At 46.3% G+C, this 24640-nt stretch overlaps 1 protein-coding gene across 1 annotated transcript in view; it reads right to left on the bottom strand.

Annotated features, from left to right (window-relative positions):
• The window catches only part of NAMPT (nicotinamide phosphoribosyltransferase), an 88428-nt gene that overhangs the window by 54377 nt on the left and 9411 nt on the right, over nt 1–24640 (bottom strand). Inside the window, exon 2 of the mRNA XM_075345160.1 lies at nt 2198–2354. Coding sequence (XP_075201275.1) covers nt 2198–2354 — 157 coding nt within the window. The remainder of the gene's footprint in view (nt 1–2197; nt 2355–24640) is intronic.

The raw sequence follows: 24640 nt of genomic DNA, 5'->3' as shown, positions 1-24640 counted from the left end.
TCTCATTATCAGAAAATAAATACAAAATTTATTGCTTGGAAATTCGAAGACATGTTGTCAGTTTATTGAATAAAAGAACAATTTACATTTTACTCAAAAATATACCTATAAAAAGAAAAATCTGAAAAACTGAAAATTTTGCAGTGGTCTCTTAATTTTTGCCAGAGCTGTATGTATGTATGTATGTATGTATGTATGTATGTATGTATGTATGTATGTATGTATGTATGTATGTATGTATGTATGTATGTATGTCTGTATGTCACCGCCGGAGCCGCTGCCTCACCACCGTGCCGGAACTGACACCCGACCAACACTCTACCTATGGTCTCCTCCCCCAAAATCCAATAGAATGTATAGGTCCTCTTCCCTCTGTACCAGTCTGTCTACTGTAATTTGTATATGTATTCTGTATGTAACCCCTTCTCATGTACACCACCATGGAATCAATGGTGCTCTATAAATATTATGTATGTATGCACAGACACACACACACACACACAAAATAACCTATGGTGTTTGAATTAGTGTTCAGATTGACCCAGTGGACAGAATTGGCTGAAAATTGGTATATATGCTATTCAAGGCATGGGGAAACTGAAGGCATCCTAAAATATTTTATACCAAAACTCCCCACCAGGTGAAAAAGTGGAGCTGTACAGTGAGCAAGCGGCCCAAAAACTGTGTGCCGATAATTGGAGATGTCACAATTGTTCCACAGAGTAGCATAGCTGTTCAATATGGCCGCCATCACGCACGGTGATCATGTTCATCCTATGCAGAAAATGCTTGATGCTTGCGTGTAACATGTCTGGTGGGATGCTGTGCACTTCCAAAATGATGCGGTATTTGAGGTCAGCCAGGTTGTCGACATTTCCCCGATATACACGTTCTTTCAAGTGTCCCCATAACCAGAAATCATAAGGATTGAGCTCAGGCGAATGTGATGACCATGCATTAGGGAATGAGTGGCTCAAAATTCTGTCATCGGGAAAATGTGCACGCAGAAAGTTCTTCACACCATTTGCGATGTGAGAAGGTGCTCAATCATGCATGAAGGTGGTCGTCTGAAGGCACTGCTGCTGTTGTGTAACGACCACCGTTTCTAGCATTGTCTGGTATCTCACTGCTGTCACAGAACAGGTAGAAACCCCAGTTGGCCTCATTTCTTCATAAAAGAACGGTCCGAAGATGGATGAGAAAAAGCCACACCAAACAATTACCATTGGCAAGTGCAGTGGAACCCCCTCAAACGCATGCTGATTTTCGGTAGGCCATATGCAACAGTTTTGTGTTCACCATTCCATTCAGGTAAAAATAGGCTTTGTCGCACCACAGAACATTCTATGGCCAATTACCATCCACTTCCACTCTGGCCAGAAACATGAATGCAAATATCATGCGGCTATCACTATCACAAAGGAAGAAGTTATTGTTGATGGCCAATTTTGTACGGGTATGCCCAGAAGACCTTTCAGTGACCTTTCCACACTGCTGTACAGGAGCCCCAATTGCCTGGGAATACTGCGTGCACTACTGTTCCCGGCAGGGTTGTTCGTGCCCTGTTCCACGACTGTAGTAGCAATGTCCTCCACAACCTCTCTGCTTACCGGTCGTCACCCGCGCCCTGGCTGAACACTCAGTAACACTGTTTCCTCAAAACGTGTCATCATCTTTCTCAGCGAATTGACAGCCATTGGACTTCTACGTGTGTGAAGGTCTTTCAAATGATGAAAAGCTCAGTGCAGCTATAGCATTCCTGCATTTCTCATAAAACAACCGCACTAATGATCCAGCAAAGAGACATGCATCACATGCAGACTGAGTTGCAAGGCGTGCGCTCACTGTACAGCGCCACTTTTTCACCTGGTGGGGAGTTTTGGTATAATTTTTTATTTTAAGATGCCTTCCAGTTTCCAATGCCTTGAATTGCATACATACTAATTTTCAGCCAATCCTGTCCACTGGGTCAGTCTGCACACAGCTCCAATCACCTTAGTTTATTTTATGGCCACCTTGTAAATTTCACATGCATACCATTAGATACACTAAGGCAGATATATTACATAAGACAGTGAACAGACCATTCACGGTAAAAGCTTTAAATGATGTTTAGCAGAATTCTATGTATCATGGTATTTAGATTAAAAATAAATAAAATTGTTGTAGCAAAACCGGTTTTAATTAGCAGCCATACCTTTTAAATACTTCTTTAAAATGTACTGCAATCCATAAAACACTGTTTCTTCATATTTCACCTTCCTAAACTTGGAGTTTTCGGTCTTCTTTTCCCGGCACTCAAAGTATGAATATACCTTGCTTGTATTTGGTGGATATTGTCTATAATGTGTAACCTTAAAAAAAAAAAAAAAAAAAAAAAGAAAAAAAATTAAAATGCATGCAAAGAAACATTAATTTGAGCTCTGTAAGGCCACAGTCACGTGACACTTCCTAATGCAGTCTGTTCCCCGGTGAGCACACTGTCACAGAGGTTCATTGAGTCATACACCAGTTTTAAAAAAAAAAAAATGGATCTGTGTCTCCAATTTGAGCAGTTTTTTCTTGCACGCATCCCCTATGTGGATCTGTGTAAACCGAATGATAACGAAAATAAGGTAGGTCTTCAGAATTCCATCTGTTTTTAACCAATGTATTGTCAATGGGTAAGATAAAGTTCAGATAGTCTTCCTCCTTCGGGGAGGAAGACTCTTAGGCGGGCTTTGCACACTACGACATCGCAGGTGCGATGTCGGTGGGGTCAAATCGAGAGTGACGCACATCCGGCGTCGCAGTCGATATCGTAGTGTGCAAATCCTTTTTGATACGATTAATGAGCGCAAAAGCGTCGTTATCGTATCATCGGTGTAGGGTCCGACATTTCCATAATGCTGGTACAGCGACAGGTACGATGTAGTTCCTCGTTCCTGCGGCAGCACACATCGCTGTGTGTGAAGCCGCAGGAGCGAGGAACATCTACCTGCGTCCCGGCTGCAATGCGGAAGGAAGTGGGCGGGATGTTTACATCCTGCTCATCTCCAGCCCTCCGCTGCTATTGGCCGCCTGCCGTGTGGCGTCGCTGTGATGCCGCACGACCCGCCCCCTTAGGAAGGAGGCGGGTCGCCGGCAAGAGCGACGTCGCACGGCAGGCGAGTGAATGTGAAGCCGGCGTAGCAATAATGTTCGCTACGCCAGCAATCACAAGATATCGCTGCTGCGACGGGGGCGGGGCTATCGCGCTCGACATCGCAGCATTGGCTTGTGATGTCGCAGCGTGCAAAGTACCCCTTAGATGACACCTAAGGGAGAGGTGGGGGTGCAAGAAATCTGTCGGTTTCTCTTGCATGGTAACACTCAGATGGATGTGTGAAGAACGTCTAATGACTAGCTCAAGTGAGCATATTATATATGTGGTGTCACAGCGGGCAGTCATGTTCTATGGCGCTCACTGCAATTGTCAGATGTAGCAGTGCTGCAAGTGTTGTGGGACCTTGTGTGCATTACGTTGGACCTGGAGGGTTGTTTGAGAGGTTAATAAAGTGGTCAAAGGGTGCTTTTTTTTTTGTCTTATTTCAAATAAAGGATTTTTGGGGTGTTTGTTTACTTTTACTTACAGATTAGCGATGGGGTTTCTCATAGACGCCTGCCATTACTAATCTAAGACTTAAGGGGGCTTTACACGGTAGCGATATCGCTAGCAATTTGTAGCGATAGCGAGCGTGTAAGTACCTGCCCCCGTCGCGCATGCGATTGTTTGTGATCGCTGCCGTAGCGAACATTATCGCTACGGCAGCGTCACACATACCTGGTCGGCGTCGTCGCTGTGACTGCCGAACTATCCCTCCTTCAAGGGGGAGGGACGTTCGGCATCACAGCGACGTCACCGCAACGTCACTAAGCGGCCGGCCAATCAAAGCGGAGGGGCGGAGATGAGCAGGACGTAACATCCCGCCCACCTCCTTCCTTCCGCATTGGGGCCGGCGGCAGGTAAGGAGACGTTCCTCGCTCCTGCAGTGTCACACATAGCGATGTGTGCTGCCGCATGAGCGATGAACCACCTGGATAAACAACCCTTACCAATTTTTGAGTTTGGGACGACCTCTCCATGGTGAACGATTTTCACCATTTTTGAGCTCGCTTAAGGTCGCTGGTCAGTGTCACACGCTGCGATATCGTTAATGACGCCGGATGTGTGTCACTAACAACTTGACCCCAACGACAAAACATTAACGATATCGTAGCCTGTAAAGCCCCCTTTAGTAGCAGCTATGGGCTGCCATTAATGCCTAATTACCCCAATTGCCACAGCACCTGGGCAAATCAGGAAGAGCCGCATAAAGTGCTGGGACTGTTGCATCTAATGGATGCGGTAATTTCGGGTGGCTGCAGGCTGATATTTTTAGGCTGGGGAGAGCCTAATAACCATAGGCCTCGCCAAGTCTGAGAATACCAGCCCCCAGCTGTGGTGCTTTATCTTGGCTGGATATCAAAGTTGAGGGAACTGCACACTTTTTTTTCACTTTTAATTATTTTACTGTACGATATAGACCCACCCTCTGGCAACTGTGATCGGTTGCAGTCAAACTCGCCTCCACGCTGAGTGACAGCAACCAATCACAGAGGTCGGTGGGAGGGGAAGCAGTGAATATGTATGAGCCTAATGAGTGGCCCCAAAAGATGAATGAGGGGCCGTAGGAGCAGTGTTACAGCTGGGTCTGTGATCAGCGAGTATGAAGTGCTTGCTCCTACCCCCTTTGTTCAGGATTCTGGTCCCCATAGATTCTATGGTGAACGGCATTCAGCCAGGTATTGGGGATCAATCCCCCACCGGTCCAGAGTTGGCGGGGAATTGATCTGCGAATCTTCCCATACGGGGATTGAGCTGCAAATTCTCCCATCACTAATGAGAAATGCAGGGACAAAACGCAAAAAGAATGAACATGCTACATTTTTTTAAATCAGAAGTTCGTGACAAATAAACTGCAGACGAAAAAAAAACCCAAAACCTGCAATGTGAATAACAGCCAATCTGAGTACTCAGACTTTGCTGGGAAGTCAAAAGTTAGAACTTTTGACAACAAAACTACAGAAAAAAAAAAAAAAAAAAAAAAAATGCAGCGTCTGCATATCGCCTAAATCAGTTAAAGGTCATATTAGTAAGTGTAACACTGATCATTTCTATTCTATGCACTTTTATTCCCAAATAAAGGAGTATTTTAGGATACTATCTGTGCTTTGGTATATGGTAACCCTGTGCAGTAACCATAGACCGCATTATACCAATGTAATACTGGTGTGTAGGAGTCAGAAGGCGTCTGCCCAGCTGGCAGCTTTATCGGTTGAGGAATACTCACTTACCCAGCTACAAGCATTTTGGACTAATGTGCTGAAAAAACACTGTGTTCAGCCACTTCAATTAATGACTAGATAGAAGTTTCATTCATGCAAAATGTATGGAAGGTCAAGTCAGCAATTTCCAATAAAATGTTGGCTTAAAAGCTTAAGTTGTCAGAAGGTTCTCACGTCTGGCCATGTATGTGAGGAGAAAACGTCCACAAGGGTGGAGCTGTGAAGGAAGTGCCATCTTGTTCTGTCGGCTGATTGAATATATTATTATTATTATTATTTATCTTAGAGGAAAAGCAATTCAAAAAGTAAAATGTGAAATATGAATGTGTGTGTCCTTGCCAGTGACTGGGCACCACCATCACATCATGCAGTGCAGATACAAGCCGTGGCCAAGACAATATTGCCAGAAACAACCACGCTTGACAGATGAAAGTCATTTTTATGTTGTAATGGTTTTTAAGTCAAATTTTTGGATTTAGTGCAGATACAGGCAAATAAAAAAATATAGGCAACTATAAAAAAAAAAAAAAAAAAAAAAATCAAAGAACAGGAACATATACTGACGTATGAATTCGGGAATCTGTCATTAGGTCTTTGCTATAATCTGAGAGCAGCATAACATAGGGCAAAAAAGCCTGGATTCCAGAAATGTATCACTTACTGGACTGCATGGTGTAGTTTTGATAGAATTCAGGTTTATTCTCAGATTTAGCAGAGCCAAATATTATGGGCTGTGTATAACCCCACCAATACCCAACAGGCAGCTGCCTGTTTACACTGACTTGTCGGTAAGATGCTAATCAGTGCTAGGGGGCGGGGTTACAGATTTGCCTGGCTGGTCTGTACATGAGACCTAGTCAGGCAGTGATAATCTCCAGCTGATAAAACACTTTTTAGGTTGTGTGCTGCAGTTTCAAAACAATAAGTGACATCTCTGGAATCAGGCTCTCTTGCCATATATTATGCTGCTCTCAGATTAAATAGAAAAATCCTGCTAACAGATTCCCTTCAAGAAATCATGGTCTGATTACAGTTCCAAAAATCAAAGTCTCACCATGGAGCTTGTGGCCTGACCTCTACAGCCTCATATAAGCCATGAGGCTGTTAAGTTTCAGACTGACATACAGACGTGAATTTGGTCTTACCAGTGTGGTGTATATATTAAATTATTTAATACCTCGGGAGTGATAAAAGGTAGAATAAGTTTCTTATCAGCTTTGCAACCTAAACAGAAAAGTTATCAAATACAACAGTGCTAAATAAAATTAAAAAAACAAACCAAAAAACACATTTCTACTGGTTATTGTAGTTAATTTACAGACACTAAATGTATACTTCACATATTTTTCAGCCATAACTAGCAATTCTTTAGAAATGAACAGTAGAGGTCACAAAAGGTGAAAACCTCTCACTAAAAAATGTTCTGTAGAAAATGTTCTGCACACTGGAACAGGTTGTCGTCATTAGGTAAAGTTAGGCAAACCCATTGTGTGAATTGTTCCCGTGAGTCAGCATTAAGCGTACTATACTATGCATTGGATCAGGTGTGAATGATCGCTAGAGGGGATACGTGTAGAGCTAAAAATATAAAGCCGTTCTCAGCGAGGGAAGTATTGCACACGCCACCCCCTATTCTTCATGTACTTTCAGTTTCTGGTCTCAAAAATCATGTGCTTTCACAGAAGACGTGATCTAATGCAGAGTCTGGATGATAAACTAATATCAAGCCTCCTGTCGTTGGCCTTTCATTTTTACTTCATTGTATGCTGACAATTTTCTGGATGTCGTTACCATTTTTTCATGGGGCTGTCCAATGCTCTATGGATGGGTTATCAATATGGGTTTGGGGAAGATCCAACACCCAGCACCCCCAATAATCAAATATTAGATGCAAATATAGCAACGTAGCGGCAGGAACACCACATCTCCATGCATGGTTTAGGAGACGCTGCCAGATTGCAAAGAAAAAGCAGAGTACTGTGCAGCATTAGGCTGTGTGCCACTGCCCACGTTGCGTTCTGTCCCTGCAGCGAATTGAACAGCACATGTGCACTTCAAATCGCTGCAGAAACACTGCGTATGAATGCAGTGATAAAAAGCCGATTTCATGCGCTCTGGATGCAACCCCTCCCATAGACAGAGCGGGGGCTGCATCCAAAGCGCATGGAATAAGTGACATGTTGCTTTTTAGAACGCATCGTTTTGGCAGCATGCAAATCGCTGCGTTCTAAAACGCAACGTGCGCATGGATTATGCACAATCTTCATAGATGCAGGACGCATGCAGTTACGCTGCAGTGCAATACGCATCACAACTGCATGCAAATATGCAACGTGGGCACATACAGTCATATGAAAAAATTTGGGCACCCCTATTAATGTTAACCTTTTTTCTTTACAACAATTTGGGGTTTTGAAACAGCTATTTGAGTTTCATATATCTAATAACTGATGAACTGAGTAATATTTCTGGATTGAAATGAGGTTTATTGTACTAACAGAAAATGTGCAATCCGCATTTAAACAAAATTGTTATAAAAGAAAAAAGGTTAACATTAATAGGAGTGCCCAAACTTTTTCATATGACTGTATGTGCCCACGTTGCGTATTTGCATGCAGTTGCGCTGCGTATTGCACTGCAGCGTAACGGCATGCGTTCTGCGTCCCCCATCTATGAAGATTGTGCATAATCCATGCGCACTTTTTCATATGACTGTAGCCTTCGTGTATCCTGCCGTGCATAGCTTTATCCTGGCCACTGCCAAAAACATATAATAGCTGGTTGGAGGAAGGTGCAGATCCTAGATTGTATTTATTTGTTTTCATTATTTCGCCACCTCCCAATCCGATCAGACTCTGATCCGAGTTTGATTAGCATAAATCAGATGGAGGAAATACAGTTGTGTGAACCCACATCCTAATAGGTCACTTTGCAGGCTTCATTTGTAAACAAAATTGTTTGTTTTTTTTCTTTGTAATTGAATAAAAACCTAACAAAAAACCTCAAATGATGGCATCACCTATGGATAAGCTATCAATATCTGACTTGTGGGAGTGTGACACCCTGACAATTACCGTATTTTTCATTTTATAAGACGCACCCCAAATTTGTTAGGTAATAAAAAAAAAATGGGGTCAGTTTATAATCTGGTGGTGTCTTACCAGGGAGGGGTGCCTTCAGAGGAGTGGAGGGCGTGAAGGGGCGGGGGTGGGGGGGCTCACAGGAGGCAGGGGCGGTACTGGAGTACTGCAAGTAGTATAGAGGGGGCCCAGATACTCACTGCAGGTGCTGCTCTGTGCGGGGGCCGATGTCGCTCTGCTCTGTGCGGAGGCTGGTGACTCGGGTGCTGCTCTGTGCAGGGCTGGTGATGGAGCAGCCGAGCAGGACGGAGCAGCCGTGCCCAGAGCAGCCGAGCAGGACGGAGCAGCCGTGCCCAGAGCAGCCGAGCAGGACGGAGCAGCCGTGCCCAGAGCAGCCGAGCAGGACGGAGCAGCCGTGCCCAGAGCAGCCGAGCAGGACGGAGCAGCCGAGCACAGAGCAGCCGAGCAAGACGGAGCAGCCGAGCAAGACCAAACAGAACAGAGCGGCGCGGCCCGATCCAGAACAGCGTCGCACAGACCAGCAGCGCGATCAGCACAGTGCACTGCTCGGAGCATCTCCCTGCCTCCTTTGACCCCTCTGCACAACCCCCCCCCGGTAAGCTACATTCGGATTTTAAGACGCACCCCTCATTTTCCTCCCAAGGTTTTGGGAGGAAAAGTGCGTCTTATAATCCGAAAAATACGGTATCTACTGGTGGTGGCTGGAAGTTCTCAGAGGATTCCAGAACACGTTAGTTTTCTCCCAACTATAGTGGCTATGGCCGGGTACTGCAGATCCACCCTCTAATCAGGTAAATGCAGGATGGATTTGCAGTATCTGGCAACAAACACTATAGAAGTGACGGACGTGGAGTGTTCCGGCAGCAATTAAGAATATTATGCCCATTTCTGTTAATAGCTGGATTGGCAAGGATGCTGGGGGGGGGGTCGCACTCCCATGTATCAGGCCATCAAAAATTAAAAAAAAAAAAAAAAAAAAAAAAAAAAAAAGACAACCGGTGTCAAATAATTTTTTTCCATAACCTATATTATAGGTCTAGAGAACAAAATAAATAAATATATGTTGCATATTATAGTATGTACTGAGCTGTTATAGATCTAAGTATATATATTTGGAATAATATTAGTGTAATAAAACAGCATAGAGCACTTTATATGTATATATTTATACACCAACTGTAATCCAAACCTTGATTTATTAAATTTTATGCCCGGTACATTTCTTGTATAGTGCTAGCATTATTATGTCACTTTCACTTTAACCTTGTCTTGGCTTATCCCCCATGTGGAACTCTTTACATGTAATTTTAGGCATATATATTTTTATATTATGAATAAAAATGAATACTTTTTAAATTAAAATATTCTGATTTCTTCAGCTTCATTTGGCCTGAATACCATACTCCGACCATTATGGGTATTGTACCTCTTAATGGGAGATGGGTTGTAGGAGAATCTTTATTATACAAAAAATAATATAATTTTATATATATATAACTTATATATATATATATATATATATATATATATATATTATATATATACACATATACACACACACACACACACACACACACACACACACACACACACACACACACACATATATATACACATATACACATACTGTGTGTGTACACACTAATATATTATATTAGATCTATCTATCTATCTAATTGTTTTTTTTTTTCTTGAATAGAATAATAAAACAGTCTTCATGAGACCTCCTTCACACACTAGCGCTCACAAAGATTTTGGAATTTTTAGGGTATGTGCGCACTAGGTGTTTTTTTCACGCTGCGTTTTTATGTGCGTTTTTGTCTAAAAAAACGCACCCGCGGCTAAAAACGCGGCAAAAACGCATGCGTTTTTGCCGCGATTTGGTGCGTTTTTTCTCACTGTGTTTTTAATCAGTGCACAATGCCATTAAAGATTGTTGATGAAAAAAAAAAAAAAAAAAGGTCTGATGTCATTTCCTTCTTCAAAATGTTCATTGTATGCAGGAGAGCAGACAGCTGCAGAACTAGTGTATGCAGGAGAGCAGACAGCAGCTGCAGAACTACAAGGCTCAGCATCCTCCATTCACTAGTGTATGCAGGAGAGCAGACAGCTGCAGAACTAGTGTATGCAGGAGAGCAGACAGCAGCTGCAGAACTACAAGTCTCAGCATCCTCCATTCACTAGTGTATGCAGGAGAGCAGACAGCAGCTGCAGAACTACAAGTCTCGGCATCCTCCATTCACTAGTGTATGCAGGAGAGCAGACAGCAGCTGCAGAACTACAAGTCTCAGCATCCTACATTCACTAGTGTATGCAGGAGAGCAGACAGCAGCTGCAGAACTACAAGTCTCAGCATCCTCCATTCACTAGTGTATGCAGGAGAGCAGACAGCAGCTGCAGAACCACAAGGCTCAGCATCCTCCATCCAGGACTGTATGCAGTTTTTTGCCCAAAAAGAAAAAAAAATGACATGGGCTTCGCCATATTTTTGTATGCTAGCCGGGTACAGCAGGCAGGTACGGGCTGCCCCCAACCGCCAGCTGCCTATTTGTACCCGGCTGGGAACCAAAAATATAGAGAAGCCCTTTTTTTTTTAATTCTTTCATGAAATAATTAAAAAAAAAAAAAATGACGTGGGCTTCGCCTAATTTTTGAGTCCAGCCGGGTACAACTAGGCAGCTGGGGATTGGAATCCACAGTGCAGGGTGCCCATGCTTTCTGGGCACCCCCACTGCAAATTGCAGTCCGCAGCCACCCCAGAAAATGGCGCTTTCATAGAAGCGCCATCTTCTGGCGCTGTATCCAACTCTTCCAGCTGCCCTGAAGGCGGGTGGCTAGCTAGGTAATAATGGAGTTAGGGCTAGCTGTATAGCTGGCCCCAAGCCCGAAATTCATGGTGTCACGCCAATATTAGACATGGCCACCATGAATTTCTAGTAATGATAAAAAAAAAAAAACACAAACACCCAGAAAAATATTTTTATTAGAAATAAAACACAACACAATTAGTGACTCCATCTTTATTGAAATAAACCCCCCTCCGCAGTAATCCTGGGTCAGGGTCCCGCGCCGTCCAATCAGGATCCAATATCATCTGATCGGTTTGCTGGAAGGCAAAGCGATCAGATGATGTGTCAGGATCAAGTGCCTGAATCCCATCACACATCAGCTGATTGTATAAAAGCCCATTATACAATCAGCTGATGCATCGGTGCAAAAAAAAAAAAAAATAATACTCACTTATGTGCTGTGCTGATTACCGGCAGCTCCTGCAGCGATCGATTGGACAGGAGTCTGATCCCGTCCGATCGCTGCAGCAGCTGCCGGTAATCAGCTGATGAAGTCCCCTGACGGCAGGATCAGCTGATAGCCGGCCGGGCGCGAAAAAGCCGGCGACACCGCGATCAGCTGATGCGTCAGGTGACTGCATCAGGTGATCCACCGCCAGGTCCTGCAAGCAAGGTCCTGCCCCGGGGAGACTGCACACAGCCAGAGCGGCGGTACCGGGAGGAGCTGGGAGCGGGCATGGCACCGGGACCCTGCAGACAGGTGAGTATATATGACATTTTTTTTTTCTACTGTTCACTTTGGTTTTCGCCGCTGCCTCCACCTCCCGCCCAGACATGGCGCCGCACGGAGCTGACATGGCACCGGACGGGAGGTGGAGGCAGCGGTGACGGTACCGGGAGGATTCATGCTTCTGTGTTTACCAACAGAAGGAATCCTCTTCCTGTACACGTCACTATACTGCCCACCCCTTGCGTTTATAGCGGCGTTTTTAGTCATAGAAACGCGGCTATTTGCGTTTTTCATTGCGTTTTTAACATCTCATTGAATTCAATGAGTGAAAAACGCAGTGGAAAAACGCAGAAATAATTGACATGCTGCGTTTTTGTGGTCACCACAAAAACGCAGCTAAAAAAAAACGCTGTGTGCGGACAGCACTTATGAAAACCCATTGACATTGCTGGGGAAGCAATGTCACTGCGTTTTCAGCACAAAAACGCGGTAAAAAACGCCGTTAAAAACGCAGCAAAAACGCCTAGTGCGCACAAGGCCTTAAAGTTGAAGTTTATTGTGTTAGATATGAAGACTTTTGCGACAGATTAGAAGACATGACATTTCGACCCATCGTGGACCTTAATCATATAGTTGCTGTGTCCAGATTTAGGAAGCCTACTTGGCAGTGCATTTTTATTCTCTTTTCATTGTTACAATCTAAAAACACTGAAAAAAAAAAAAAGAAGAACCCTTCTAAATTAATCTCGGCAGTGGGCAGATTTGGTTGATCTCACAGATGGCTGTGTACAAGTAAATAGAGCATTTGAAACACTGTATAGTATGTGATAACAGCAGCGGATCCCATTTATTTTAAAGGAGAGGGAATCCCCAACAAAGGGAAAATCCACAACACAAAAACATAACTACACGTGTAAATGCTCACTAGATTATGATGTCCTTATGAAGACGTATGGTCATTTTTGTTTTCAATGTCTTACACAACTCTTGATGCTGCTAGGGTTTGCTGTGGGCAGGATTACCAATGAAAGGACTAAGGATCAGATTATTTCTCTCCCCTCTCAAAAACATTGCTCGTCTCTCTAAAGCTATGTGCACACGTTGCGTATTGCCGTGACAAATATTCTGCAGCGATTTGGCAGCACATGCACGCTTCAAATCACTGCAGAAACACTGCGCAATGGATGCAGATTTCATGCGCTCGGGATGCTGCCTCTCCCATAGACAGAGTGGGAACAGCATCCAAAGCGCACGGAAGAAGTGACATGTTGCATGCTGCCAAATCGCTGCGTTCTAAAAAGCAACATGTCACTTATTCCGTGCGCTTTGGATGCAGGTCCCGCTCTGTCTATGGTGGGGGCTGCATCCAGAGCACATGAAATCGGCTTTTTATCACTGAATTCATACGCAGTGTTTCTGCAGCGATTTAAAGCGCACGTGTGCTGTTCAAATTGCTGCAGAAATTTCTGCAGGGACAGGACGCAATGTGCGCACATAGCCTAATGCAGAGATTTGGATCAAAATTCCAGCATGCAAATCGCTGCGTTCCCAAATGCAACGTGCGAATGGATTAAGCACATTCATAGATAGTGCTAGGGACGCAGGCGTTTACGTTGCAGTGCATTACGCAGCATAAACGCATGAAATTGCACAACATGCCCACATAGCCTTAGGCCTCCTTCATACATCCGTGTCTCCAATACGTGAGCCCGTGTGAAAACAGATGTCTCACGTAGACTAGAATTCAGCGAGTACCTAACTATTTGTACTCGCTATACTCATAACAAGTACTGTGTAATACTCATGTATTCATTCCGAATAGCATGTGCAATGCAACTCAATGGAGAAAAACTCAGAAAGCAACAAGTAACCCGAATGCCGTACCATTTGTGCAAGTAGCAAATAGTACGGCATTCGAGTTACTCGTTACATTGCGAGTTTTTCCCATTGACTTCCACATGCTATTTAGAACGAGTACGCGAGTATTACACAGTACTTGTTATGAGTATAATGAGTACAAATAGTTAGGTACTTGCTCAAATCCAACATAGACCCATTAAAATCACCGGGTTTGTTCACACATACATTTAGATATGGACCATGTGTCAGTGTGCTCCACACAGCAATATGTCTGTTTTCTGCTGGCAGCATGGGTGTCACATGGACAGCACATTGATGTGATCCATATGACATGTACCAGAGAAAACACAGATCACATAAAAATAAAAGGATTTTTATACTTACCTGTCTCCAGCACAGCTGTCTCTGCTGTTGCTTCAGGGTCCCACTCATTAATGTCATGCATATTCACTGAACGCACAGTGGATCCAGAAGTAACAGCAGTGCAGGAGACATGTAAAGGTCCAGTCACACTAAGCAACTTACCAGCGATCCCAACAACGATAGGGATCGCTGGTAAGTTGCTAGGAGGTTGCTGGTGAGCTGTCACACTGCGACGCTCCAGCGATCCCACCAGCAACCTGACCTGGCAGGGATCGCTGGAGCGTGGCTACACGAGTTGCTGGTGAGCTCACCAGCAACCAGTGACCAGCCCCCAGCGCTGCGTGGAAGATGCTGCGCTTGGTAACTAAGGTAAATATCGGTAACCAACCCGATATTTACCTTGGTTACCAGTGCACGGAGCTACACGTGCAGAGAGCAGGGAGCAGCGCACACTGAGCGCTGGCTCCTTGCTCTCCTAGCTACAGCACACATCGGGTTAATTACCCGATGTATGCTGCAGCTAAATGCACAGAGCAGGGAGCAGCGCACACTGAGCGCTGGCTCCCTGCTCTCCTACTTACAGCACACATGGGGTTAATTACCCGATGTGTGCTGGCAGTGCTGCAGCTACATGTGCACAGAGCAGGGAGCAGCGCACAATGCTTAGCACTGGCTCCCTGCTCTCCTAGCTACAGCACACATCAGGTTAATTAACCCGATGTGTCCTGCAGCTAGCTACATGTGCACAGAGCAGGAGCCGGCACTGGCAGTGAGAGCGGGGGAGGCTGGTATCGAAGGTAAATATCGGGTAACCAAGGACAGGGCTTCTTGGTTACCCGATGTTTACATTGGTTACCAGCCTCCGCAGAAGCCGGCTCCTGCTGCCTGCACATTTAGTTGTTGCTGTCTCGCTGTCACACACAGCGATCTGTGCTTCACAGCGGGACAGCAACAACTAAAAAATGGCCCAGGACATTCAGCAACAACCAACGACCTCACAGCAGGGGCCAGGTTGTTGCTGGATGTCACACACAGCAACATCGCTAGCAACGTCACAAAAGTTGTTCGTTAGCAGCGATGTTGCTAGCGATGTTGCTTAGTGTGACGGGGCCTTAAGTATACCAGCTCATGCTGTCCATCTGCTATCTGGATGTTACACGGCTAGTACAGGGACATCACACGGAACACACACGGAGACACCCCTTCACCACAGATCGAAATCATACATTTTGTGTTTTGCAGAGGTGTGTGAAGGAGGCCTAAAAGGGACTCTCAGCACAGAATGACTGTACAAACCAAGTACAGACACTTGTGCATCCTGGTGGGGCTAATCATTTACATACACATTCCCACCTATAGGTTTTACACCTTACCACCTACCTGCTTGTTTTCCATCTGTCTCCTCGCTTCTCTGTCTCTATGAAGCCAAAGCCATCAAAGAAAAGGGGAGAATGAAGATATAGGGAAATCCACCAGGTGGGAAGGTACACTGAACAGATTAGCCCCGTCATGATGTACTGAATGCCTGTACTTGGTTTGAACAGTTATCTTGTGCTGACGGTCCCTTTAAATTAGGCCCCCTTCACACATCCGTGAAAATTACGCACGTTTTTCACGGACGTGTCAAAAGGTGCGTATTGTCCTCAGTGTGTCGTTTTTATGGCAAAACGTATGTTCTCCATGATAACACATGGAGAACAGGAACTTTCTGCTCACCTGTCCCGGTTACTGCTGTCCGTGGTGCTGATCTTCGGTCTCTGGTCCTGCACTCCCCGCTGCTGCTGCTTCCGGCCCGCAGTGGAGTGAATATTCAATGAGCGTAATGAGCGGGGGTCGGAAGCAAGTGACAGCAGCGGCAGAGACAGCAATGCTGGAGAATGAGAGTATAGAATTTTTTTTTCCTTTCAAACACGTGTGTTTTCTCTGGTGCGAGTCACATGGATCACATCTGTGCGGTCCGTGTGACACCCGTGATGCCGGAGAAAAACAGACATGTCTACGTGTGGAGCACACGTATGCACCACACGTACAAAGCAAAACATGCACGTGTGCGCAGACCCATTGATTTTAATGGGTCTACGTGTGCCCGTGTCTCCGGCACGAGAGGAAACAGACCAAACACGTACCGGAGACACGGACGTGTGAAGGAGGCCTAAGGTAGTGCTGCTTATTAAAGGGAACCAGTCACCTAGAATATGCGTTCTGACCCATCAACAGACGCATGTGTGCCCTAATTACACCTCCCTACCCATCCTTGTGTTGTAAAATTGTATAATATGAAAGTAATAAAAAAATGTTTTATTACCTTCAGAATTTCCTATGTAAATTAGAGAGCCACTGGCCACATAGGCGGCGCCTTGCCCTATGGACGTCTGCATACTTTCGTGGTATCACGCCCCTGTGGGCGTGATACCATGGAGTCACATGAGCGATGTCCCCGTCGCTCATTCTATCCTGCGCGCATTGTGGCAGGCTTCTTTTCTGGGTGTTCATTCGCCGGCTTCAGACGCGCACTGCGCATGCGCAGTGCGCGTCTGAAACGGACAAGGAGAACCCAGAAGAGAAGCCTGCCACAATGGTAAGTATAAACGCGCGCAGGATAGAATGAGCGACGGGGACGTCACTCATGTGACCATGGTATCACGCCCACAGGGGCGTGATACCACGGAAAGTATGCAGACATCCATAGGGCAAGTCGCCGCGCATGTGGCCAGCGGCCCTCTAATTTACATAGGAAATATGAAGGTAATAAAAGGTTTATTACTTTCATATTATACAACTTTACAACACAAGAATGGGTAGGTAGGTATAATTAGGGTACACATGCATCTGCTGATAGGTTCGCTTTAATGGGTCGTATAGCTGTGGGAAAAGGTCCCTACTCCTAAAGATAATTCACTCCTTTGAAACTCTCCCTTTAAAGCAGGGGTGGGGAACCTTTTTTCTGTCGGGGGCCATTTGGAAATTTCTACCAACCTTCGGGGGCCGCACAAAATTATCAATGTTTAAATGACCCTGCTATATTGGGTGAAGCAATTAATTAACTGGGGGCATGGGGCACAGACACCACACGCGGGGCTGGGGGCACAGACACCACACGCGGGGCTGGGGGCACAGACACCACACGCGGGGGGGGAGGCACAGACACCACTGGGGGGGAGGCACAGACACCACTGGGGGGGAGGCACAGACACCACTGGGGGGGAGGCACAGACACCACTGGGGGGGAGGCACAGACATCACTGGGGGGGAGGCACAGACACCACTGGGGGGGAGGCACAGACATCACTGGGGGGGGGCTGCACACAGGACTGGGGGGGGCTGCACACAGGACTGGGGGGGGGCTGCACACAGGACTGGGGGGGGGGCTGCACACAGGACTGGGGGGGGGCTGCACACAGGACTGGGGGGGGGCTGCACACAGGACTGGGGGGGGCTGCACACAGGACTGGGGGGGGGGGGCAGCACACAGGACTGGGGGGGGCAGCACACAGGACTGGGGGGGGGGGGCAGCACACAGGACTGGGGGGGGCAGCACACAGGACTGGGGGGGGCAGCACACAGGACGGGGGGGGCAGCACACAGGACGGGGGGGGCAGCACACAGGACGGGGGGGGGGGGCTGCACACAGGACGGGGGGGGGGGGCTGCACACAGGACGGGGGGGGGCAGCACACAGGACGGGGGGGGGCAGCACACAGGACTGGGGGGGGGCTGCACACAGGACTGGGGGGGGGCTGCACACAGGACTGGGGGGGGGCTGCACACAGGACTGGGGGGGGGGGCTGCACACAGGACTGGGGGGGGGCTGCACACAGGACTGGGGGGGGGCTGCACACAGGACTGGGGGGGGGCTGCACACAGGACTGGGGGGGGGCTGCACACAGGACTGGGGGGGGGCTGCACACAGGACTGGGGGGGGCTGCACACAGGACTGGGGGGGGCTGCACACAGGACTGGGGGGGGCTGCACACAGGACTGGGGGGGGTGCACACAGGACTGGGGGGGGTGCACACAGGACTGGGGGGGGTGCACACAGGACTGGGGGGGTGCACACAGGACTGGGAGGGGTGCACACAGGACTGGGAGGGGTGCACACAGGACTGGGGGGGGTGCACACAGGACTGGGGGGGGTGCACACAGGACTGGGGGGGGGTGCACACAGGACTGGGGGGGTGCACACAGGACTGGGGGGGGTGCACACAGGACGGGGGGGGTGCACACAGGACTGGGGGGGGGTGCACACAGGACTGGGGGGGGTGCACACAGGACTGGGGGGGGTGCACACAGGACTGGGGGGGTGCACACAGGACTGGGGGGGTGCACACAGGACTGGGGGGGTGCACACAGGACTGGGGGGGTGCACACAGGACTGGGGGGGTGCACACAGGACTGGGTAATGGGCTGCACATAGGACATTGGGGGGCTGCACACAGGACTGGGGGAGGGGTGCACACAGGATTGGGGGGGTGCAAACAGGACTAATGGGTGATGGGCTGTACACAGGACATTGGGGGGCTGCACACAGGACTGGGGGAGGGGTGCACACAGGATATTGGGGGCCACACTGCGCTGAGAGTTTCATGCAACTCTGGGGGAGAGGGTTTACAGAACTGGTGTGGGGAGGCACAAAGCATTGGGCAGGGCATATAGCAGCAGAGGGTCGGCGCTGGACTCACAGCAGCATTGCACTCACATCACCGGAGTGCAGGAGCCGGACACTGCATCAGAAGGAGAAGGCAGGCACTGATCTCCGGAGGGCAGGGGGCGTGCACAGAACGAGGGAAGCTGTGAGGCTGCTGTGGACCCGCCCACAATTGGCACTGGCCGACGGGAGAACACAGTGCAGCACAAACAGCAATGTGTGGATTTAAAGGGCCGGCGGCAGCAAACTTCGGTGACAGCACCAGCACTGCCTCCCCCGGGAATCTGCCCGGGGGCCACATAAAAGGTCATGGCGGGCCGCATGCGGCCCGCGGGCCGGAGGTTCCCCACCCCTGCTTTAAAGTCTCTTTGGGGGAACTCTCTCTACAGGATGCGAAAATGAGCTTCACCTGGAATGACATACAACACAGAATTTTTAAAAAATATTCCTGCTTCTCATAAATTGCAGGGGGGGGCTTTCGGTCCCAGACATTATTAGACAGTTCACTTAAGAAGGAAACCTGCGTGGGCAAAATTATGGGCATATAACAAACAGCCAGAAAGAAATAAAATTGTGGCTGGCCCAGATCCATCCGAACTCTATTCTGTTGTCCACTATGCAATTTACATGAGAAATTTGGCTCACACGCATGAAGCTCATTGATTTGTCGCTTTCCCTAGGGCCAATGATATCCTTTATATATCAGCCTTTAATCCCAGATAGTATGGAACCAGCGATGGTTGACCTGTAGATTTCGGCAGGACTCTTCAGATATGCGGCCAGTGCAGACTGGGACTCTCTAGACTTATACTCATTTGACTACATCAAAACAAACTTCTTCATAACTAACCGAGAATTGTTCAATTTACACAGAGTAAATATTTAGCATTGTCGCTATATGGTTCAATGGGGGTCTCAGCAGAATGAGTTTGAGAAGCTATGTAGAAGGAGCCCGTCAAGTAGGAGCTGATATATCTATAGTATAATAAACTCCCCTCAGATTGAACCCCTGAAAAAACACTGGTGGATAAATTGGATCCTCTCCTTGGAAGAGACTCCTCTCCCCATTGTTGGTGGCAAAATCATCCATATGCACTCTGTGTAAGGAGAATCAATATAAGATCTTGATGTTCTGGTACCATACCTCAGAGTTTCACAATAAATTAATCCTCAGTTCCTGGATGTCTGTTGGCGTTGTGGTAGGGTAACTGGGTCTCGATATCAAATTTTTTGACTTGTTCTGGGGTGACTGGATTTTGTGATTCAGGGAAATCCTGAATTCAAAAAGTACTCTATGTGAAGATATGGCTTGACCCTACAATCTCTCACACCTCTAGGAGTGATGTTGAGAAAAGAACACGTCCAAACTATTACGGCCAGGTGTTTGACTGCTCTACAGTGGAAAATGGTTAAACCAGCCTCCAACCAGGACTTGCTAAGCAGAATCTCTGACATTCATGGATACATCACTTTACTGAATACAAAGGTGGATCGCTTTGAAATCATTTGGCCTCCTTGAGATTATTTTTGGGCTCAACATAATAACGAAGATAATCAAGTGAAACAGCCCCACCCTCAATCCCCAAGTGTGCGAGTCATTTGTCTGGGTATTAAGAAAATCTTGTATGGATAAGATGAAATGGGTTGGGTTTATATAGTGGTTCCATAAAGTACTTGCATATGAGGGTTCTTTACACCTTCAATTTTATTACAATGTTCCAAGATGCAATAGGTCTAATGGTGGTGTCACACACAGCGACGACGTCAACGACATCGCTGCTAAGTTGCCATTTTCTGTGACGTAGCAACGACCTCAACAGCGACGTCGCTGTGTGTGACACATAACAACAATCAGACCCCTGCTGCGAGATCGCTGCTCGCTCTTGAATATTCCAGGTCATTTTTTTGATTGCTGCTATCCTGCTGCGCCACATGCATCCTTGTATTTGACACCGCAGCAGCGACGGTCGCAACGACTTTGAAAACAGTGACGTAGGACAAGGGCGTGTTTTTGCGGTGTATTTTACAATGCCCCCATGACTCCGATTGGTGGTCATAACAGCGTTCCGATTGGGCAACTTGCCGAAGGCGTTACAGTGATTTCATTCTTTAAGTTCCATTATTTGTTCCACGTAGTAGTCTGTCTGGTGTCGCTAGTGAGTCGTTCTTTTTTGTGTCTTCCTTTGTTTGGCATGGTCACCCAATCAGGCGCCGCTGTTGTGATCACCAATCGGAACAGAGGGGCGTGAAAAGAGGCAACGCAAAACATGTCTAGGGGTAAACACCACGCCTCTATCAAGGTCTGAGTCGTCGACCTCCCAACGACCGTCGAGGTCGCTATGATCGCTGCTCCGTCGCTGCTTAAAATTACGTTTGACAGCTAACTAGCGATCATGTAAGGTCGCTCTTACGTCACAGGAGATGGTGACGCAACAGCGACGTCGTTGTCGTGTGTGAACCCAGCATTAGGGGTCACTGGAGGACCATTCAGTCCTAATGAGAAGTTGTAATACTTTTTACACCCACTGATCTACTTTTTCTTAAATGTAAATGGTTTTGGGTTTAGGTTTATGCCGATCGTTAAACTTTATAATTCTCAATAAAAATATTAGTTAAAAAAAAAAAAGAACAGAAAAAAAAAAAAAAGGTGTGTGGGGGAATGCATGCAAAAGGATACACTGAGGAGGCTTGGATAATAGCAGCCGGCTGTATGTACGCTGTGAACCTTTCAAGCATGCAGGATAAACACAAAGTGGCAACATGACCTTGAAGACAATTAGGTGACTTTCCGTACATCAAAGAGACGTAGAATAGCGATACCCACAGGTTTAGTGTATGGGACATCACACAAGCAGGAGATCAACGTCAGGAGCACGGTCACTCGATTGCACGTGAGTGACGTAAAGAGGTTGTCCACTACCCCAATTTACTCAATTCAGGACCCCATATAAATTAGGGTATACTTACCTCTGGCAGCGGCTTTATTCCAGCCCCGCTGTTCCCACAAAGTGACAAAGTCCAATATGCCGGCTGCAAACAATCAATGACGCCCTCATCCGCTGCGGATGTCCATCCTAACACAATATTGCGGAGCTGCAGCTGACGAGTGGCTGCTCATTGCAGGAGGTGAGGAAACACTTTATTTTACATGGGGTTCAGAATTGATTAACACTGAAGTTGTCCCCTAGGGTATGTAATGGACAGCCCCTTAAAATGCCTTTTTAAAAATTACTGACACTGCATTAGTGAATAACTTTACTGTGAATTATCTGCACACAATTTATACCCCACAAACTTGTCACATTAAACATACAGAGTAATCTGTCAGCAGCATGTCCTAGAGCAGGTGGATCTGCATATACAGTATATTTTGTGGGAAAAACAAACTTAGCTTAATGATTTTATTGTAGCTCATTCTGGTCTTGTGGGGACATAATGATCAAATGACAGTTATTTCTGTATTTACACTCATTCATATAAGGCTACTAGTCACCAATTAGGACCGCCCACTGGACTAGTGAGGTCAGAATGAGTAAAGTAATGAACAATAAATTACAAGCTATATTGTAGACTTGTCTATAAAACTATATAGTACACAGGCTGCCATTGCCCTCAGGCATCGCAGGTCCTATTTCCACAGGACAATGTGCTGCTGAGAACGATCTATTGTGCAGCCCAAAAGATGGTTTCACTCAAGCGAGCGCTTTGCTCATTCATCGCATGATCAGCAGAATGCTCACCCTGCAAGATTATCGTGAATGAGCGGATCTACAAATGCTTGTGCAGTGTAAGTGCAGCTTCAGAAAACACTCAAAAGGAAATCATATTAGGACATTTTGAGAGCGAAATCCAGACGTCTTACACCACTGATGTTTATGACATTTCTTACATACCGTAATTATTCAAAAACAAAAATGACAATTTCAAAGGTAATATACCGTATATGCAGAACAATCTTGAAAGACAGAGGTGGGGAATGCCCAGCCTGAGGGTCGATATTATATGGTCCAGCCTTCAGATAGATTCCTGGCCTAGAGCCACTGGTTCTTTCATTTTTTCTGTAGACAGTACTAATGCAGGGGTGCGGCTTGATTTATAATGCTGGATTACTTCCAACGCCTGACAGTGCCAGCATCAGAACATTCTTTGTAAGTAGAGTTATTGTGCAATGTACTCTGCCTGCGCAGCAGAGCCTCAGCGACTCCTGCGCGATGCCCATACAGCAGTCTCGGCATCTCCAGTCTGATGTGTATACAGCAGTCTCGGCATCTCCAGTCTGATGTGTATACAGCAGTCTCGGCATCTCCAGTCTGATGTGTATACAACAGTCTCGGCATCTCCAGTCTGATGTGTATACAACAGTCTCGGCATCTCCAGTCTGATGTGTATACAGCAGTCTCGGCATCTCCAGTCTGATGTGTATACAGCAGTCTCGGCATCTCCAGTCTGATGTGTATACAGCAGTCTCGGCATCTCCAGTCTGATGTGTATACAGCAGTCTCGGCATCTCCAGTCTGATGTGTATACAGCAGTCTCGGCATCTCCAGTCTGATGTGTATACAACAGTCTCGGCGTATGAATCAATGTTGAGAACTACCGTACTTACAGCGGAGAACAGTTCTTTTCCAAACCTACCATCGCAAAAGGGTAAACTGCGCGCCAAACTAACTGATCCAAACAAATTCTCCAGGTTTGTAAAAGTAAGCATTATTACCACCTAAACATCTCATGCCTCACCAAAGTGCAGCAGTTTCAGCCATCACATGATAGGTGAGTTACTTATATGTTTAACCAAATAAAGTAGGATCATTTTTAAGTTGATAATTTTGTATGGCTTGCAAATAAAAGTTATAAATATTCAAAATGGCCTGTAATGGCAGGTAAAATGGCTACCCCCCTGCTGCAGCTATTTAAAGGGAACCTGTCATCGGATTCATGCCCACACCATGGTCAGGCATTCCAGAGCAAATATACTGCACACAGATAGATTAGGCCAAGTTCACACAGAGCATCTTTTATTGTGTTTTTGAGGTCACAAAAGATGCACCAAAATGCATGCATTTCCTTCCTCCAAAGTCTTTATGAAGTTTCTATTTTGCTGTCCACACTGGGCATCTTGGCTGTGTTTTTGAAGATGCAGCATGTCAATTCTTTTTGCGTTTTCCAGAGTTTTTGACCCCTTCCAGTCAATAGATTCTACTTTTGGGCAAAATGTGGTAAAAATGCATAAAAAATGCATGCGTTTTTGATGCTTTTTTGCCTTGGGTGCATTTTTTTGGGCCAAAAACACTACATCTTTGTAGTGACAAAAAGATGCACTGTGTGAACATAGCCTTAAAGTGTATTTTCACTGAGACGCAGCAGCTGGAAATGTATACCTAGCTGCAATCGTGCAGTCCGGCTTTGATCCTCGCTGCCCATGGTTTAGATGACACGGTCCCTTTAAATGGTAAGTGGAGAAATTAGAATTCTTATTGAACATGCTGAACTGGTATTTTAAACTACATTTCTGAGATTTTTTAAATTTTCACAAACTCATAAAAATACACACTTCTTAGCTAGCTAATGCTTGTGGCAGAACAGACCCAACATGTGGAGGTAAAAAAAAAGGAACTGTACATAAACGTCTAAATACTTAGCAAGAGCTCGTATCCGTCAGCTTTGTGTTTGAAAGTGGTGCGGGTTTTATAAAATGGGTTTCCATGTTTTTTTCTTTAAGATGCTGATGGTATTTTATTCCTTTAAGGCTATGTTCACAAGGAGGGGTTTTTCTTCTGCAGCCAAAATCTGCTCACTTGGCAGTAAAA

The sequence above is a fragment of the Anomaloglossus baeobatrachus genome, chromosome 4 (genome assembly GCF_048569485.1).
Source record: "Anomaloglossus baeobatrachus isolate aAnoBae1 chromosome 4, aAnoBae1.hap1, whole genome shotgun sequence".
NCBI lineage: Eukaryota > Metazoa > Chordata > Amphibia > Anura > Aromobatidae > Anomaloglossus > Anomaloglossus baeobatrachus.
Note: the sequence above shows the minus strand (reverse complement) of the source record. Positions and strands in the feature narration are given on the sequence as shown.